Raw genomic sequence first — 19,913 nt, 5'->3', positions numbered from 1 at the left:
CACCAAGAAGTTAGGGCCTTGGCCCGAAGAAAGCTAGGCCAAAACGAGAATCCCTAAGACTACTGCTCGGGGAAAAGGGAAGGAAAAGAAAAACTAATGACATTAAAGTGTCCTCGGAGCCAAACACCTTGTGCCGAAGACACCACTAGAAAAGATGAACACCATTGGAAATGATGAACATCGCCGGAATCTAGAAATTTTCCAGATTCCAGACTCTGGTCGAAGGTCCAGAATAATGAAAAATGCCTCAGGACACCCAGAACGTCTAAATAGGCCATTTAGACCATTTTCGACGACAAATAAGGTCAGAACAACCTCTAAAAAACTTGAAAATGGCTCCTAAACATGCATCCTAAGTTATCAAGCATACACAAAAATAGAGTCACAGTTCAAGGACACTTACTCGAGATGAAGCGTCGAATGGTGTTGAATCGAGTGCGAACTCTGAAGAATTGCTTGTCGTTTGCCTAGAAGCAAGAAGATTCATGCCAATCGTCCAGAGTGACAGAAGAATCAGAAAGGATGCAAGGTTGGGGATTGTTGGGAAAGAGAATGGTTTGGGAGTCTGAGAGAGGTTGGAGAGTAGAAAACATAGGAAATTTGAAATAAGCTAACGTAACATTGGAGAGTTGGTTCTTGGCCTTTTATATGTCCAATGCTTGGGGGCAAAGTAAGTTCACCCCAACCATCAGATTACCTAAGACATAGGTACTCGAGAGCGATCCAAGGGTCGATATCCGAAAGGTGTGGACTGTGAACATTGACATTGGAAAAGGAAAATCTCGAGTATAGGCTGAAAGGACACCTAGGGTACGGAAAAGACGTTTTGGGCCGCGGATGTGACCCTTCATTAATTGCATGGATTGATGGGCCCAACAATAGAGGCTCAACACGTGGCAGGAAATCTCATGGTAGCGCCAGAAGAAGTACAAACAATTCCATCCAAGGACTATTCGATTCCTCTCCAGTTTTAAGTCTCCATTGTCCGAGGACGAGTAAAGACTTGGGGAGCAAATGTTGTCCGTGTTTTCACCAAAGGATACGTGGAAATCCGAGTAAGGAACATAGTGAGGATGCATGCTGTGACAGTCGTCATTCCAGGAAACAGCCATAGCGACATGGGGTGTTACACGTGCCTCTTCAACTGAGGCCACGCCCCGAGGGTTCGTCCTCAGAGGGTGGATATCTCAACTAGAGGTAGGGCACAGACGTCTCTCTGAGGCCATGCCCCGATGACTAGTTAGTAATCCTCGAATTCCTTACCAATAATTGTTTTCCAGGCCAAGGACCTTGTCCTCGAGACCTAGAAGGCTAGCCAGGTGTCAAGCAGTGCAGGTTTGCAGTGTTAGAGGTTCGTATGACAACCTTTTTGGCAATCCGTCCAGTGTTTTCAATTGTACAACTCAAAAATTTGCACTCCCACTACGCCGCCTGACAAGGAAATACGTGCGGCATGCCTTGACAGTGCCAAGGGCATGTTCCCCATAAAGTAGGTAACTTTCTACAGTGGGTCCCACGTTTATCGTCTGGGTCGTGGTCTCTAGTTAATGCAACCCAATGCATTAAAGTGGTATTAATACTCCAATAATAGGGAGAATGTGTATTAATTAGTCCAATGTGTATTAATTATAGATGATTAGCAATTAATGATCACAACCTCTATAAATAGGGCTGGGGATCTCATTGTAAAGGGTTCATACTTTTTATAGAAAAAGAGCCTTGTACTTAGAGCAATATAAACGCTGCTTGAGAAACTCCACTGGAGATCGCCCTAGCAAGCTTCCAATCTCCTTAATACCAGACACTCATGGACTAGGGATCTTTTATAGCCTGAGCCACATAAAAATTGTTGTGTTCTTGTTGTTTATTTCTTTAATCTCTCATCTTTAGGTTGATAGCGAAAAAGACAGTCAACATAATTGTACACACATTATGTTAAAAAATCAAAAAATCAAGCAAAAGTAACAACTACACAAGAGTTAAGCACACAATTCATGCAGAATTCATCAAGTTCCTAGACATATTATTATCTCAATCAGAAGTTTTATCGTTGATAGACGACTTTCAACATAACCATGCTTATGACAAACTAAAAAAAAGACACTTAGAAACCACTAAACAATACAAACACAAACACAAATAACAACTAAAGAAATGAAAAATAAAAATAAAATAGGTAGTTTTCCCTTCCCCCACACTTAATTTAAGCATTGTCCTCAAGACATATACTAAATAAAAAATCAATGCAAAATAAAAAGATAAGGATAAGAAAAACTCCTGCAAGTTTTGTTTAACGTCATTAGCTCAACTAATCTTGCTCATGTGATCATTATGTTGTGATCATTATGTTGGGTCATATCTATTTATTTGTTGTGAGACATTGAATGAATTGATAAGCATTTGATAGTACATCGCCGTGTCTCAAACTAAATTCTATAAAAGTCTTGAAAACATAAACCCTAACTAATAAACAAAGTAAGTAAAGAATAACAAATTGAATAAAATAGCCCTCCGCAATTGCGCCAAATATTTGATGGGTGTCGTATGCCGTATCAAATTTAAATATATTTATTCATTATTACTCACTAAATTATTAGTAAAGTGGTAGTAAAGGTCAAACCCATGAGGACTATTATTAAATTTATCATTCAAAATAAAAACAAGAACCAAATAGGGTTTTGTTTGAAGATTTAATAACATCAAATAAAGTAATAAACAAAGAACAATGGATAATACGATTTTAAAGAAATAGTTAAAAATTATTCTCCACATTCGATTCTCTATTCCCAATTAAACTATTAACCCTGCAGATAACACTTAAGCAGTCAATTATCTCAGTTTCTCTATTATAATTAAGTAAAGCTAAGCACTCTTAATTAATCATTTTTACCAAGCAATAAAACCCATTAAACATGCGATCTATTTAATCCATAAAAAGTATTACATTCAATAGAAACAAGTTAATCTAAGCAACAAATTCATTAAGCATGCAATTCATTTAACCTAGGTTATATTCTTCACCACAATTAAAATACCCGTCAAAATACCATAATTGTAATTTATCACTTTACTTAGAATCCTAAATTATTAGGTGAATAGCAATCCTAAAATGATAGTTAAATAATGCAAAACCCTAATTAGTTGGCCACCTAACAAGATCTCATAATAGCATAAAATTAGAAAAATAGAAACAATTTAATATAAGGGAATAGAAGGATTAAAATATATCAATGTGTAACGCCCTGGCTACCCCAGAACAGTTACGGTGAACGGTGGACCGGAAATTTGACTCGTTGCCTGAGTCCTTTGGTCAAAAACGTGCTCTAAGCGTGATTAACAGGCTAAGGTATAAAGCCAATAAAACGGAAATGGAGATTTTATTACAAACTGCTCTGCAGAGCTAAATAAAACATTTACAAGTGGTTCTCAGTACAAAAAGGTCACTATAGTTGTAAAGTTACAATCCCGCCGACCTAAGCAGCAAAATAGGGTAAACCCCCTAGTTCCTCTGAGAACTCCTTGGCCGTGGTGGTCAAGCGGCCGCATATGTACACAACACCACATCAGCTCTCCACTCAAGGCTAGGTGAGCTTTTCTTTCCCTTTACCTGCACCACATAGCACCCATGAGCCAAAGCCCAGCAAGGAAACATAACACTTTTCATAAACATTATCAAATGATTATCATTATAATCACACTGAGCATAAAGCTTTCAAACAAGCAAATGAACAACACATGATTTTAGCGGGAGAGTGGCTGTTAAGTAAGCCACTAGCCTCCAAGCTCTCTTTTGTAGCGGGGGAGTGGCTGCTAGGTAAGCCACTAGCCTCTCTAGCGGGAGAGTGGCTGCTAGGTAAGTCACTAGCCTCCAGGCTCTGTTTTGTAGCGGGAGAGTGGTTGATAGGTAAGCCACTAGCCTCCAAGCTCTGTTTGTTCATTCATCGACCCTCGGGGTCGGTCTGGCATTAATGCTCTTTGAGTCACTCAATGCTGATAGTCGATTAGATTCAATCTTATTGGCTTGCGTAATACACGCTAAGGCTGTCCTGACTAAAGAGTCAGCTCAACATGGTCAGTGCCCAGTACCACTGCTGAACCTGACTAATAAGTCACAGCTTCGCAGTTGATACTAGCACCTTTGCCAAACCTGACTAATGAGTCATTACCATGCACAAGTGAGCAACATATGCTAAGCATTCTATATTCAATCCATGTCCACATTCTCACAATCAACATGCCTCATGAACATCCATGCATGTCACATTTGGGGTGCGGTTCCCTTACCTTTGATTCGAGCTAGAATGAACAAAAGAACGACCCTTGAGAACGGTTTAGCTTCTAGTCCTTTAGCGGTTACCTAATCACAACACATATGGGATACCATCAATAATCAAGATAATCAAGGGTTCTCAAACCATTATCTAACCTCTAAGAGATCAATCCAAACTAATCCAAGTAGCAAGGACACTCCCGAGGCCTAAAACTAGGTTCCCGGGGTCAAAACGAGCAAACGGGGCGAAAACAGGGCAAGGGCTGCGGCCCTAGCACCTTGGGCCGCGGCCCCCAGGGTTCCCAGAGGCTAGGGCCGCGGCGCCCTTCATCAAGGGCCGCGGCGCCCAGCGAGCACAAGCTCCCCACCTGCTTCTTCAAAGAAGGGCCGCGGCGCCTCAAGAACAGGGCCGCAGCGCTCCACCCTGGGCCATTCCCAACCGCGATTCTAACACTTCAAAGCCTCCAAAATCATCCCTAAACATTCCCCAATCATCAAAGCAAAGTTCCCAAGTTTCCCCATACATCAAAACCCTCAAAACCCAAGGCTCGAACGAACCGAAAACTCAACAATTCACAAAATCAATTCAGAGCTTAGAAACTCGGAAAAACTCAAAACTTAAACTTCGATTACCTTCAATTGGGTTGTTTTCCGTCGAATCCTTCGGTTAAGAAGCTTCTAATCTTCCCTAGGATCGCTATGCCTCGATCCTCACTCGATTCCGACTCCTAGAACTCAAGATTTCGTCAAAAAGGCTTAAACGGTAAAACGGACTTTGAAAAGGGAGAACAAAAGGTTTTCTTATCGTATGTTCTATCTGATAAGCTACTTCAACCTTAAGTAACCTTAAATAAAACCTAATGCTCGGGGTCCCGAAAACATCCCCGGGGACATTATAGTCAAAACCTCCAGAATTTCACCCTGATCTCAAATATTCCCAATTTATCATCAAATGAACATTTCTATTACCCCAAAATTGACCCCATTATGGTAAAACCGCTAATCCCCTAAAAGTAACCGTCTCATGTTGCTTAGCTCGAATATATCTCCATAATAATGGAATCTCATTCACAAATCAAGTTATGCACCCAAATACACAAATTACCCTCAACGGGCCAAATTACCATCACACCCCTGTAATGAGAAATATGGACTCACATGCATGCATTTCACATCATATCATAATATAATCAACATATACATGCATTTAGTCAATTAACAACATATTTAAGCAAGTATGGCCCTCCCGGCCTACTATTCATGCCGTTAAACTCATCGGAGAATTCGGGGCATTACACAATGCATTCAAGATCTCATATCTAGGGTTTTGAAATAACCCTCAACTGTATTGAAAACTACTCCATAATCGCATTCATATTCGCAAACATAAATATTCAATGAAAATAAAAGAGTTTTGAGAAGAAAGAAAAAACTAGATTGAAGAATGTAGATGGTGATATATTTTCTCCTCCTCTGCAGCTCTAGCTTCTAAAATTCGCAATCTAAAGTTATTCTAAAAGTTAACCCTAATCCCTTTTATAGCCCATTAAAAATTACATTTAAAAATCAAAATTTAAGAAAAATTATATCACAGGTCGCGGCCAGTGATTCTTGGTGGCCGCGACCACAGGACTGTTCTGGAAAAAATATGTGCTCTGGCCACGGTCAGGAGTTTATGGTGGCCACGACCCCTAGTCTATGACTCCCAGGCCGTGGCCAGTGACCATTTTTAGCACGCTTGCATTTTCTTCATTTTTTCGTGTTTCTTTAGCTGCAACCATTGGCGATATTTTGACCATATCGTCCTCGATATAGCTCGGAATTGGACGATTAAAAAATATATGGAAAGCTAAGAAAAAGATATAAAACTTGTATTTCTTGAAAGATTTCCAAAAGAGTATGGGAAAATTATCAAAATCAAGTGTGAAGTTTTAGACTTGTAATTCCGAGTTTAACATTTACTTGTAAAACATCCTAAATTCATTATTTTTCATCCAAATGTTTTGAAAATCTTAAGAACACAAAATAAATTAATTAAACATAAAGAAATAAATAATCAACTACATAATTATAATATAATAATGAATTAAAAATAATCAAATTTGGTACTTATCAATCTATCAATTTGATTATATAATTTTTTCACATATCCATGACCATCACTTAAATTTAATTATAATTCTAGATTTGCAAATTACCTCTTCAAAAAAATTACAATATTGCTACTAAATACTCTAGGTGAGGTGAGGTGCCCATTTTCCACAATAAAATAAAATATAGTGCTACTAAATACAATATAATTGAAATTAGGGGTGAGAGTTTATATAATCATGTTGTGAATGGTGAGCTGAGTAAAAAAGAGCTCTAAGTTTACTTTTTTTTTTTTCAAAAAATGAAAACACTTATAAGTTGTAATCCTATATTCAATTCCACCAACTATAGGGTAGTCTATTTATTATTTAAGAAAAAAGTACTAAATGTGATTTCTTTATATGTATACAAATATTTATATATTTCAAAATAAAGTGGTGTAATTTTTTTTTAATATATAGGAGAGTAACATAATGATATTATACTATTTTAAACCTCGATCTTGCATTTTGTAAAAAGTTACAATTAGGATCCTAAACCTAAAATATTTTTTAATATAACCAAAATAACATTAGTTATAGTAAAAATTTATACCTCCTATGTTTTGTAAATTATTAAAATTAGGACCCTAAGACTGATTTTGACCAAAATAAATTTTAATTAGACCAAAATACCCTTGTATTTATGTATTAATTAATTAAAAACAAAATAATTTAAAAATTAAATATTTCTAATTATTAAAAATATATTTTTAAAATAAAAAATTTAATTAAAACATACATTTAAATTAAGAATAAATACTATTTTGAACCATGTTTTGCAAAAATTACCGATCAGACCCCTATTTTTTTAAATAACAATTTGGACATTGTGTTTTGAAAAATAAAACAAATTAATACATTGAGTTTGATTTTGATCAAATAATTCATTAATATTACCAAAATACCTTTTTTTTAAAAAAAATTAGTTAATTCATCAATTTAAAATAAAATATTACTGAATTAAAAATAAATAAAATTTGAAAAAAACATTATTTTCATTAAAAGAAATTTTTTTAACAAAATATAACCTCAATTACATTAAATTAAAACTAAATAAAAACCTTATCCCCAAATTCTTTAATTAACAATATACCTGCATAAAAATTAAGATTCAATGCATATTCAAATTAGGATTCCAACAATATCAGATGCAGAAACTTACTAAAATAAAAAACTAAACCAAGAAACATTTTGTCCAAAAGGAATTCATGGCTGCACTAGTATTGTTCATCTTCTTCTCAAGCATCAATCCAACATCGCTCCAAACCCAGACCTTTCATGCAAGTTCCTCTCTCTCTCTCTCTCTATCTCTCCCTCTCCTTTTCAACACAACAAAATCCCAGAAAAAAATATAAACCCTCGTCACCAAGCTTCACAAAGGCAACCACAGATTTGACATAACAAAAAACCCAAAACAAAAAATAGAAACAAACCCACAAATCTTCTACCTCATTCACCATCTTATTGACTCTAGAGAATGACTTCTTAATCGTCAACTGAATCATCAGTTTGTGGGTGTGGGTTGCATCAGCTCGTGGCATCCCAAAATCAAAATCAAAATCAAAGCAAAACGAGAATGAAACATTCCCAGAAGATGGATGATGATGCTTCATCTTTGGGCATCCAAACACTGCCTAGCCCCAACCCCATGTTGTCATCCTTGTGTCCATGAAGCAGATCAAATACGCCTATGAGACGTCCTCCCAACCCAGATCCGACAAATGCAATCATGCACTTTTGTCCATTGACCTTAAGTCAGCCAGATCTAGATTTGAGATCCTCACTCATTTATGAACAATGATGATGATGATGATGATGATGATGGAGCATCCACGAACGACCCAAATCTGAGATCCTCGCTCATTAGCGAGATCCGAGGTATCCATGTTCCACCCATAACCTTTGAACCAGGCACCATGAACGAGCATAATATTCTCGATCCAGCCATTGACAGTGACTTCAAGCTTCGATCTCCTTCCAACATCAACTTCACTGCAGGATTCGGGAGGAAGAAGGTGAGGGTCACAGTCAAGAGAAGAAGAAGAAGAAGAAGAAGAAGAAGAAGAAGAGAAGAGGGAAAATAAAAAGTTCTAATTTTATCTTTAGTTTTTGTTTTGTATTTCTGTAAGGATGTTAATTTTGGGGTTTGATCTTAGTTTTTTTTTGGTTGATAAGTTTAGGGTTTATATTTAATTTTGATTTTAATTTTAGTTTTAAGATTAAATTATATTTGGAATTAAAATATATGTTCAATTTTAAAATATTTTTTATTATTTTTATTTTAAAATCAATTTAATTTATTTTTATTTAAAAATATATCTTTAATTATATAATCAATTCAATAATTAATAATTTGGAGAGTATTTTGATCATATTAAAAAATTATTTTACCAAAATCAAACCAAAGATATTAAAATATTTTATTTTACAAAATGTAGGGTCTAAATTATCATTTAATAAAATAGAAAGTCCAATCAATAATTTTTGCATAATAAAGAATCTAAAATAGTATTTATTCTTAAATTAATAAAAATTATAAAAATAAAAATAAATAGGAAATATATGGAGTGTAATTATAAATAAATGTATTTTGAATTTATAAATATGGCTTGTAAATGTAGCTCCTCAAACTTATTTTCTTTTATTACGCTTTACTATTTTTTTTTTCATAATTAGGTGCTCATCTAGGGATGCATTCTTGATGAAGAATCTTGTAAACAAAAATAAAATAAAAAAGAATAATAATTTACAATATTTTTATAATTTTTATTAATTTAAATGTATATTTTACTTGATTTTTTATTTTTAAAATATATTTTTAATAATTGAAAACATTTATTTTTGTTTTAATTTGAGTATTAAATTGTTTTTATTTTTATATAATTCATAAATGCAAGTGTATTTTAGTAATATTAAAAGTTTGGCCAAAATCGATTTTGGAGTCTAATTTTAACATTTTACAAAAAACACAGGTTTAAAATAGTATAATTCTTTATTATAACTAAAAATATTTCGGTTATATTAAAAAATATTTCGGTTTAGAGTACTAATTGTAATTTTTTATAAAATTTCTAAAATCATAGGGTCCAAGCAACTATTTTTATAAAATTCAGAGTACAAAAGGGTAGATTACCAATATACCCACTTTCTCTCGAGAAAGAAGGAACCCCTAAACGTGAATTTTGAAAATCTTTTTGTTCAAGAATTATCATTTTTTTTTTAAAACTATCAAAAAATGTCACAAAGCATTATTAAAAAAAAAAATTGGTTGCGTGCTTTGGCGCCCTTTTCTTTCCTATCGAGAACCTCTCTCCGGCGAGGAAACGACGTCGGAATGGAGTTGGTACCGTTCATCTAGAGGCGGGACCAGCCGGAGAAGCAACGGCTACAGTACGTGACGTTGCAGAATCATGGTAAATATGCAGAAAATCGTACCTTTGATTTTCTCTCTTTTTTTACCCATTTTTGGGGCCTTATTATTTGCATTAGACAGGTTCACGAAGTTTTAGTAGACGTGAATGGTATTGATGTGTTGAGCAATTGATTTGAATTTGTAGGAGTGGGTTTCAGTCTCTTAATTACAGAATCGGGTAAAGCTGATACCAAATCAGCCGTACCTTTGATTCTCTGTCTTTTGCATCCATTTGTGTATGCTATAATTTTCAAAACCTATTGATAAACTTTCCCTAAGTGGTAATGGTTATTCTCATTGGTTTGTTGACTCTTTGGATGGGTTTTACGATTTGAATTTGATCATCTCAAATATATATACGGATGGCTCAAAATTAACAGTAACTTTTTGTGCTTCGTCTTGTGCTTTTGAAAATAATAATTTCTGCGAGGTGGGTTTTCTTTCTTTTGCCTTTTTGTTCATTGTTGCTGAATATCATCAGCTCTTCTTTTCTATGGTAACTGATAACTTGTGATGTGATTCGCTACTTGTTAGGATTTATTTAACTCGTGTAGCAATTTTCTGGTAAGGAGTTTCTATTTCTTTTTTTAAAAAAAATTAAATGAGGTCATTTCTTGAGTAGCAAGCATAATAATGTTGTATATGCTAGACAGAGGGGTTGAAGCTTGATATTCCATGGAAACCTCTTTCTACATTCTAATGTTATCAATTTGGATTTGGTTTCTGTGATAAGATGGAGGATTGCTTATTCTATATTCACCTGATCTGCCTGTAAATATATGTTGTTAAATGAAGTTATTTATTTCTTATATATTTAAATGATAAATGCGTAACAAAAAAATTTATGTTTTCCAAGGGTTTAGGATTTAATTTGCTTAATGAATCCCAAAGTATAGAACTTGATTTGCTTATAAATATGTATCAATGAAAGATAATAAGTTCTCTTTCTTTTACTGTGTCTTTCACCATGTAACAACACCTTTACTCTTTGAAACATCTACACTAATTTCGCTTGTCGTGGTAAAAGAAGCTGTTTTTTCATGAGATTAAATTTGCTTTAACAAGACCTATTTTTGAGTTCCTCCCTTGAGGTTTGGTAGTAGCTCTTTGATTTTACCACTTTTTTTTTTTGGGATATTTTACTAGAAATGGTCCCAATGTGCAAAATGAATTCCTGCCATGCTAAAAGGAGTGATTCAAGCATTAGATAAATCGTATATCTTGCTAAATGGGTGAAGGGTGAATCCCGGATTTGCTAATAAAAAGAGGAATTTTTCTTTTTCTTTTGGCCATTTATCTGCCTCTATCATGTATCGTGGCCATTTCGCTGAAATATATATATATATATATATTTATAGATATAGATCATCTCTGTATTTTTCTGCTTATAAAGTTTTTTTAAGCTTGAATGGAACCTAATAAAGTTCCACAATTCACCATAGTCCAAATTTGTCCATATGAGGCAGTAAGAACCTGCATTTTTCTGAAACTTTCAATACTGATTGATTTTTATTGCACTTTGCTTCTGCGAGGCAGTGATAACTTTTTTTGGTTATTGTTTTTCTGGTGGGTTTTCCTAATGCTTCTCTGTTTTAAATTGGGCAGAAAGAGGGGAAAGGTTGCTGTCTTGGAACTGGCAGTTGATGTGTACCCTACTAAGTTTGTATGATTCATCACATTTATTAGGTATTGCTCCTTTTTTCTGTATCTGTTATAGTATGTTGCTTTATTGGTGAGTTAGAATCTTCATAATTTTGTTATGTTATGACATGAGTGTTAATTTTAGTACTCACATTCACAATGTAAATCACCAATGCCTTTTTTTTAAGAAAAAAACATTTATATTTAGCATGAGTTATATATGACTATGAAACTATATATATTCCTTGTTCTTATGTTTCGCTAGCAGTTGAGCGATATAGGACATGGTGGGGAAGGAGAATAAAGAAGATGATTAGAGAGGAAAATAGTAGAAAAAGAGGAATTTATAAAGAAATAACAGAATCGATAGAAAATATAGATGAAAGAAGAATTAGAGTGGTGGAAGAGAATGAAGAGAGGAAATCTGAATAATTTGTACTGTATATATTTACACGCACTGCAAATTTATATTCTCTTTCAGGTCTTGAGAATAAAATTAAGAACTTAAGACTACTTTTTTTTAGAGAAAATGAGAGTTGGAAAGATAAATAGAGATTGAATGTGTAAATCACATGCTATAACAGTTATATTTTATTTATTTAAATTTAGGATGTAACTCTATATTGACCTCTCTCTTTTGTTTTTTGTTTTTTTTTTGGATCAAAACTGAGTAAACTCAAGATCGGTTGTACTACAATATGACAGGAAATTTAGGAAAACATATATTAGAACAAGCAATAAATGATAGAGATGAATGCCACAATGAGAAGTTTCTCTTCCCTATTTGAGGGATAACATCATAACATTATTCCTCATTCCTCATGTGTTGGTATACGAAAGTATAATCTGTATATATATATTCTTCTTGTTTTCCAAGTTTTAGACCACATGGCCCTAGCCATTTGCAGTCACATATTGGCCTATGGTTTGAATTTGGTCTTCTTGTCTTCTATAACTGAACTATTCACGAACAATATCATCAAATCGTTTTCTTTCTTATGCTATAAATGTTCAATTTTAGTGATTCTGTCTTTATATGAGTTACATGACACAACTTTGGTTCAATGTTTCTGGTTTTAAAGAATTGGCCATCTTAGCATTACACACTCATACCTCATGATTAGCACTATCTGCAACTTTTGAGGCGTAAATTATACTTGAAAGTTATCTTTGTTATATTACAGCTTTACTTAAACTAAAGAAAGTAGATTCATATTGTTTTAGCTTAAGTTGATAGTTTCTAGTTATCCACAATTTCTCAAATATACTTGAAAGATACATGGGTGATGTTTCCTTTGAATGGGACCAAAGAGAGAAAATGCACAAGTTTATTAGCTTCATAAAGCTTCTATTTCTCCACAAAGCAACAAAGCTTTGTTTATATTCCCATTTGAGTAATGATTAGCAGTATTAGTATGTATTGCTGCTAAAACTTTACATTTTCTTTGCCATGGTTATTATTAGTACATTCTCTATTATTAAAAAATTAAAAATCTTCATTTGAGGGCTCTTGCCAATTTGGTGAGACTGCTTTATGAGCTGAAAAAATATCAATACCTCATGATAAGCACTACTTGCAACTTTTGAGGCTTAGAATATACTTGAAAGATATCTATGTGATATTACAGCTATAAGAGAAAGTAGGTTCATATTGTTTGTTTTATGCATAGTTTTATAAAATATATAAATATTGCATCTGGTCTGGGATTTATTTTTCTTCTATTGTTATAGATTATGCTTTTTAGATGTGTATATATATTTAGGAAATATGAATATTGCACATGCTCTTGTATTGCTGGTATGTTTTATTCATTAGATTTTTGTCTTATGAAGTATTCATGGTTCCATACTGATAGTTAATATTGTTAGTCATGGGTTTATGTTAATTAGTTTCAGCTATTATTTTGTTAGTTGTTCTAACTGTATTTTAGTAACTAACTTCTCTTGCCTTACTCTTGGCTCTCGGTGTACATCTCTACAATGTATAAATAAAAGTCCTTTAGCTCTTTTGATCATATTGATCAAGAGCTTCTTTCTCTAGTTACTTTCTAAACATTCACACACTAGTTTTTGTGATTTTTTTTCCTCTTTTTTCATGTGTTGCGGGTATTTTTTCTTAATATGAATACTGGATATGCTCTGAGATATATACACATATTTTCTCTTTTTATGGATCATGGGTAGTTAATACTTAAAAGGTATATATATTATGATTTTTCTCCTTTTTAATTTATGGATTATGGACGCTTTTTTTTTTTTAATTTATTCCAACCTAGTCTATTCTTGCGTGCAGACCCAAAGAAACAAGAGAAAGGTTATCTTGAACCATGGCTAGCTTATTGTTTGTCAGGATTATTGGGGCTGAACATTCAAAGATGCAACTGGTAAAAATTCCTTGATAGATCTATTGTTCCTTACAGTTTTTGCTTCAAAAGTGTGGATGTGTATTAAATAGGCAATAATAAGAATGCATTAAACAAATTTTTGCTTATTATATGTATTGAAACATGTGAATATTGAATGTTATGCATCAAACTGTATATTCCACATCTTTGGAAATTCAATCAAGCATTATAGAATAACTAGATAAAACAAATTGGATTTCCCAAGAATTTATCAACCATTTCATTAAAGTGAACTGTTAATGTATTATAACATTGAGAAATCATTTGTTATGTGCAAACTTTTTCTCTTGTGCACATGTTTTTTTATTTTTTTATTTTTCAATAAATATGTTGAACTATACCAGTTGTGATTCATGTAGGCTCTTCCAAACAAGTTTGTAATGCTGTATGGAGATACATTGGCCAGTAGTGTATCTCTTGTTCTTCCCTGTGGCCATACATGGAAGATTGGTTTGGTTACAGAAGATAACAAGATATACCTACAAAAAGATTGGCCAAAATTTATAGAACATTATCAGATAAATGGACAGCTACTAATATTTAATTATAGAGGAAGTTCGAACTTTGATGTTTCCATAATAGATAATAGTTCGTGCGAACTAGACTATACACTCTTTCCTTTCAATTCTAATGGGAAGAAGAATGACACTGTATCCATGGTTGATTTAGCATCAAGTGAGGAGTCTCACTCGGACAATAAAGGTAGGCCAAAACTTAAAATATCTTAAATGTAAAATATGATAAGAAAATAGAATGGTTGTAACAATCTATTATTTCAGAGTTTTTGTTTGCAGGCAAGTTCAAAATTAATGAAGAAACTGAAGATGACACACCGACGAAGATGAGGCGGAGGAAGAGGAGGCATGAAGGGCCATACAATAAAGGTAGGCCAAAACTTAAAATATGATAAAAAATAGAATAGTTGTTAACTATTAATTGCTTCTGAGTTTTTGTTTGCAGGCAAGTCCAAAATTAATGAAGAAATTGAAGATGACACACCAACGAAGATGAGGCAAAGGAAGAAGAGGCATGAAGGGCCATACAAGACTTACAAAAATACCAAAGCTTACAAAGAAGCTAGCCAACTCTATTCAAATAATCCTTTGTTCAGAAGAATTATAAGAATGAAAGGCCGCCGCCGTTATAATCTGGTAAGTAGTAATTGAATCTCACATTGTTTATAATTTTTCATTATAAACTTAGCTATATTTGTATGACTATTGAGACAGCTAAAACCTTTTATTCTTCTGTTTTTGCAGCGTCTACCAAATAGTTTCGTTGAGAGTCATCTTGGATCAAAGACTCAGCCCATATCTCTTAAAGTGGGGACCAAGAAATGGCTTGTGAAGCTTGTAAACTGCAATTCTGGCTTCTTTTTTTCCAAAGGATGGTCTGCCTTTCTGGCTGCTAACTCTATACACACAGGGGATGCTTGCGTTTTTGAGTTCGTGTCTAGGGAGCCAGCCGTGCTTAAAGTCTCCATTTTTAAAAAGTAATATAGTTTAGTTCTTGTTGATGATACTTATCTTTAGTTTCCCAAGACATTCCTGCTACTATCAACGGTAACTTCAATTAATCTTTAGTTTATCTTCTTACTGTAGCTTTTTTTTAAAAAAAATTTAACGTGATTTGTACTGGTTATTGTTGAAGTTGGTTCTGTTTAGAGTTATTAAATAGATACGAGTACTTTCCATTGTTTTTTTCAGCATGATCTTAAATTGTCATATTATTCATCATCGAACTTCAATTTCAGTGGCTGATGAAGCTTCTTATGTTAATACTTCCTCTGCAGCTGCTACTACTACTTATGGGTCTGACATTTCTAATCTTGTTGATTTTTCATTTAAAACATTAGATATATTTATATATTTATTCATTTATAGAATCTGTTTTGCATTTTGTGTTTCTTAAATTATTGGTTTCTCTAATCAATTTGTTGATGGTGATCAAAATTTTCTCTCAAGACATCCTATAATATATATGATTCTTTCATAAAATTAAATATACTTATACTAGGTTCAAAGGTTATGGGTTGTGAAATTGTACTTTCCATTGAGATTTTCCTAATATTATTGGTTGGTAAGATAGCTTATAATATAACACAGTGCATGGATAAAACATTATATTGAATTAAATTTGTTTGCATTAGTAGTTTAAATCTTATCAAGATATTTTTTTAAGGAAATCATCTTCTACATAAAAGATAAGGTGCCTTTACCTATATTAATAGGGGATTCTTTTTCTTTCTTTCTTTGTTTTTTTAAAAAAAAATAATAAATATAAAATGTATTAGATTTAGTGTTTCTATTTCCCTGTATTTCATTTCCTCCCTCTATACTTAGTCTAGCTGTTTGTTTTATTTACATTAGCCAATTAATTAGGCTTAGTTGATTTCCTTTATTTCGGCTATATAAGGGTGTGATTGGTTCGCGATTGGAAAACTGTATTTTTTGAAAAGTGGATTCTGAAATGAAAATCTGAATTTAGTGACTAAAAACATGTTTTTGAAAATGTGATTGGTTCAATGTCAGTAAACTGTTTTTGAGTTTTAAAAAATTAAATCTGTGATTGATATTAAATTTGAAAATATAACAGAAACTAAAATATGTGGGATTTTGGAAAATAATTTTACAAAACTAAGAAAACAAGTTTTTCTCGTTTTTCAAAATTATAACACAATATTAAAATTTTGATTAGGATACAATTTCCAAAAATACCATACCAATCATATATTTTAGTGGGTCCACTCATTTTGAGTTTTTGAAAACATAAAATCAAATCTAAATCTCTTACCAATCACACCTTAAGCCTCTTTTCATTCCGTGTAATATTCATTCAATCATTTTTCAATAAAACATTTTTCCTTTCTAGCTTCTCTCCGTGATATGGTACCAGAGCGGGAAAGGAAGCTTTCCCTATGATTTTCCGTTCTCGATATTCCCCAGCTCCGTCGATCATCTTTCTTCGGGCGACTGGTGTTTTCCCTTTCATCTCTTCTATTTGTCGTTTCTTTTTCTAATTTCTTTTCAGTTCTGTTCTTGATTTCATTCGCTTGTACTCTGATTCTCCTTCTTCCACGAAGTATTCTTCTGCTTTTCAACAATGTCCACGACTCACAATTCTGGAGATGGTGGTTCCCTCATTTCTGATGATTCTCACGATCCCAATCCTTCAAGAACCGATCTTGAAGATCCAACAAACCCTTATAATCTTCATCATGCCGATAACCCTGGTAACATTCTTGTTTCTCAATTACTAACAGGTCAAGATAATTACCCTTCTTGGAGCAGAGCTATGAAATTGTCAATTTCTGTCAAAAACAAGCTTGGTTTTCTTGATGGCTCTATTCCAACTCCACCCGACCTTACTTCGAAATTGTATAATGCTTGGTTAAGAAATAACAACATTGTTTTTTCTTGGATTCTCAATTCTGTTTCAAAGGAGATTTCTGCAAGTATCCTCTATGATGAATTTGCCGCAGCCATTTGGAATGACCTCAAAGTTCGATTTCAGCATCGGAATGGTCCACACATTTACAATCTCAGAAGAGATTTGATGAATCTCAAATAGGATATGCAAACTGTCAGCATGTACTACACTCGATTGAAGACCATATGGGAGGAACTTTCCAACTAGAGACCAGCCTGCACTTGCAACAATTGCACATGTGGTGGTGTCAAGAAACTCCAAGAACATCATAACATGGAGTATATCATGTCTTTTCTTATGGGTCTTAAGGATTCTTTTTCTCAAGTCAGGGGTAACATACTTCTAATGGATCCCTTGCCTGAAATGAATAGGGTATTTAATTTAGTTGCACAAGAAGAAAATCCAAGAGGTTCCACCACTGTCCCTGCCTCAGACCATACCTCTACAATGGCGTTTGCCTTTTCTGGTGACAAGTCTCAGCCCAATAAATCTGATTCCAACTCTTCCAGATCTTTTCCTCCAAGGAAGAAAATACCTTTTTACACCCACTGTAATGTGCTTGGTCACATAATGGAGAAATGCTATAAAATACATGGTTATCCTCCTGGATACAAGACCAAACAGTCCAAAGAAGCCTCAGCAAATCAACTTCAAGCCTCTGAAGACAATGCTCCTGCAGGATCCGAAAGTAGCACCTTTCTTCCTCAATTGAACCTCACTCAATACCAGCAACTTTTGAATCTTCTTGCTAGTCAACAAAATGGTATGCCAACTTCGGATCCTAATATCTCTACTGGTCATACAGGTATTATTTTATCAACTAATACCTCATCTATCACATCTAATTCCTGGATATTAGATTCTGGAGCTACCAAGCATATTTGTTCTAATCTTAAACTTGTTTAAATATCTCTGTCCAATGTCTCCTATAACACTTCTCTTACCTGATAATTCAAAAATCATTGCTCACCATAGTGGCACTATTGCTGTAACAAATACTCTTTTACTTACTGAGGTTCTATATGTCCCTTCATTTAAATATAACGTAATTTCTGTTAGTTTCTTGCTATATAATAGCTCCACTTCTATTACGTTTTGTTCTGATTATTTTCACATACAAGACAACATAACCAAGAAGAGGATTGACAAAGGTGACTCTCTTAATGGATTGTACATTCTTGACAACACACCTCTTACTGCTCAAGTCTTTACTGCTGAAACTTGGCACTCTAGGCTAGGCCATTTATCAAATAAGTGTTTAGATCTTTTACATTCTGAATTACATTGTAATGTTTCTCAGTAACATAAACTTTCTCCTTGCTATATTTGTCCTATGGAAAAACAAAAGAAATTACCCTTTCCTAATAAAAATAACCTTGCTTCTCGTTCTTTTGATCTTATTCATTGGGACATATGGGGTCCTCATCACATACCATCACATTCACATCACAGATTTTTTCTCACTCTTGTTGATAATCACTCAAGATTTACATGGATATATCTTATGAAACAAAAATTTGATGTTCTTTCTTTGATTCATCAATTTATCACTATGATTTCCACTCAGTTTGACAAAACTGTCAAGTGCTTCAGGTCTGACAATGCACCTGAATTGACTTTTACAGATTTTTTTTCTTTCTAAAAAGGGTATTTTCCATCAATTTTCATGTGTTGAGACACCTCAACAAAATGCTATTGCTGAACACAAACATCAACACCTTTTAAATGTTGCTCCTGCTCTATATTTTCAAGCTAACACCCCTATCTATTTTTGGTCAGATTGTTTACTTACTGCCACATACATCATTAATAGAACTCCTACACCTAATCTTAAAAACAAAGCTCCTTACACTATTCTTTACAATACAACTCCTGATTATGAGCATTTGAGAACCTTTGGATGTTTAGCTTTTGCCTCTACATTGACATCTCATCGTACTAAATTTGCTCCTTGAGCTCGTAGTGTTAAAGGATATTGCTTATATGATATCAATTCCAAGCAATTTTTTGTTTCTAGAAATGTTACACATTTTTCCTTTTCACAAATTGCATACTCAAGATATTAATTTGGATCCTTTTACAAATTTTGCTATACCTGCTATGTCTATATTGTTGCAGATTATACACACATTTTGCTATACACACATGTTGCAGATTATATTGTTGATGATTCCATTTCCACTTCCAACACACCTGATCAGTCTCAACATGTTCCTATTGAGTCTACTCCTAGCTCCAATATTTCATGACCACATCTTGTTTCAGCTACTGGTCTTCCTGAACAACATACCTAGGGATGGCAAAAAACTTGGCGGATCGGGGCGGGTCGAAGCCCCGACTCGATGGGGCGCCCCTTATCCGAATATAACCCAGACAAAAACGGGGCAGGTCGAGATCTGACCCGACCCGCTAGCAATTGAAGCGGGTCAGATCACAACTCAACCCAATTGTTGTTTTTTTTTAATAAATAATTTAAAAAAACTAATTACTACTACTAATTAGGGTGATCCACGATCCAAATATATATATTTATATATATATACATAAGACAGTATATTTAAGAGAGATGGATAAGAAAATTAATGTTTTGTTTTGAAGTATATTATTTTTTTTTTTTATTTTAG

At 33.7% G+C, this 19,913-nt stretch overlaps 1 protein-coding gene across 2 annotated transcripts; it reads left to right on the top strand.

Moving 5' to 3' along the window:
* Positions 1–9,533: 9,533 nt before the first annotated feature.
* LOC133819321 (B3 domain-containing transcription factor VRN1-like) lies at positions 9,534–15,565 on the top strand. 2 transcript variants are annotated; one of them, XM_062252524.1, is made up of 7 exons: positions 9,534–9,815; positions 11,420–11,500; positions 13,749–13,839; positions 14,220–14,562; positions 14,655–14,744; positions 14,821–15,011; positions 15,120–15,565. In XM_062252524.1, the coding sequence occupies exons 3-7, from the start codon at positions 13,783–13,785 to the stop codon at positions 15,354–15,356; spliced, it is 918 nt and encodes a 305-aa protein (XP_062108508.1). In that variant the 5' UTR covers positions 9,534–9,815; positions 11,420–11,500; positions 13,749–13,782; the 3' UTR covers positions 15,357–15,565. The 2 variants fall into 2 exon arrangements, with proteins under 2 accessions (XP_062108508.1, XP_062108510.1); XM_062252526.1 differs by lacking the exons at positions 9,534–9,815; positions 11,420–11,500 and having other exon boundaries at positions 14,205–14,562.
* The last annotated feature ends 4,348 nt before the right edge of the window (positions 15,566–19,913 follow it).

The sequence above is a fragment of the Humulus lupulus genome, chromosome 2 (genome assembly GCF_963169125.1).
Source record: "Humulus lupulus chromosome 2, drHumLupu1.1, whole genome shotgun sequence".
Classification (NCBI taxonomy): Eukaryota; Viridiplantae; Streptophyta; class Magnoliopsida; order Rosales; family Cannabaceae; genus Humulus; species Humulus lupulus.
Note: the sequence above shows the minus strand (reverse complement) of the source record. Positions and strands in the feature narration are given on the sequence as shown.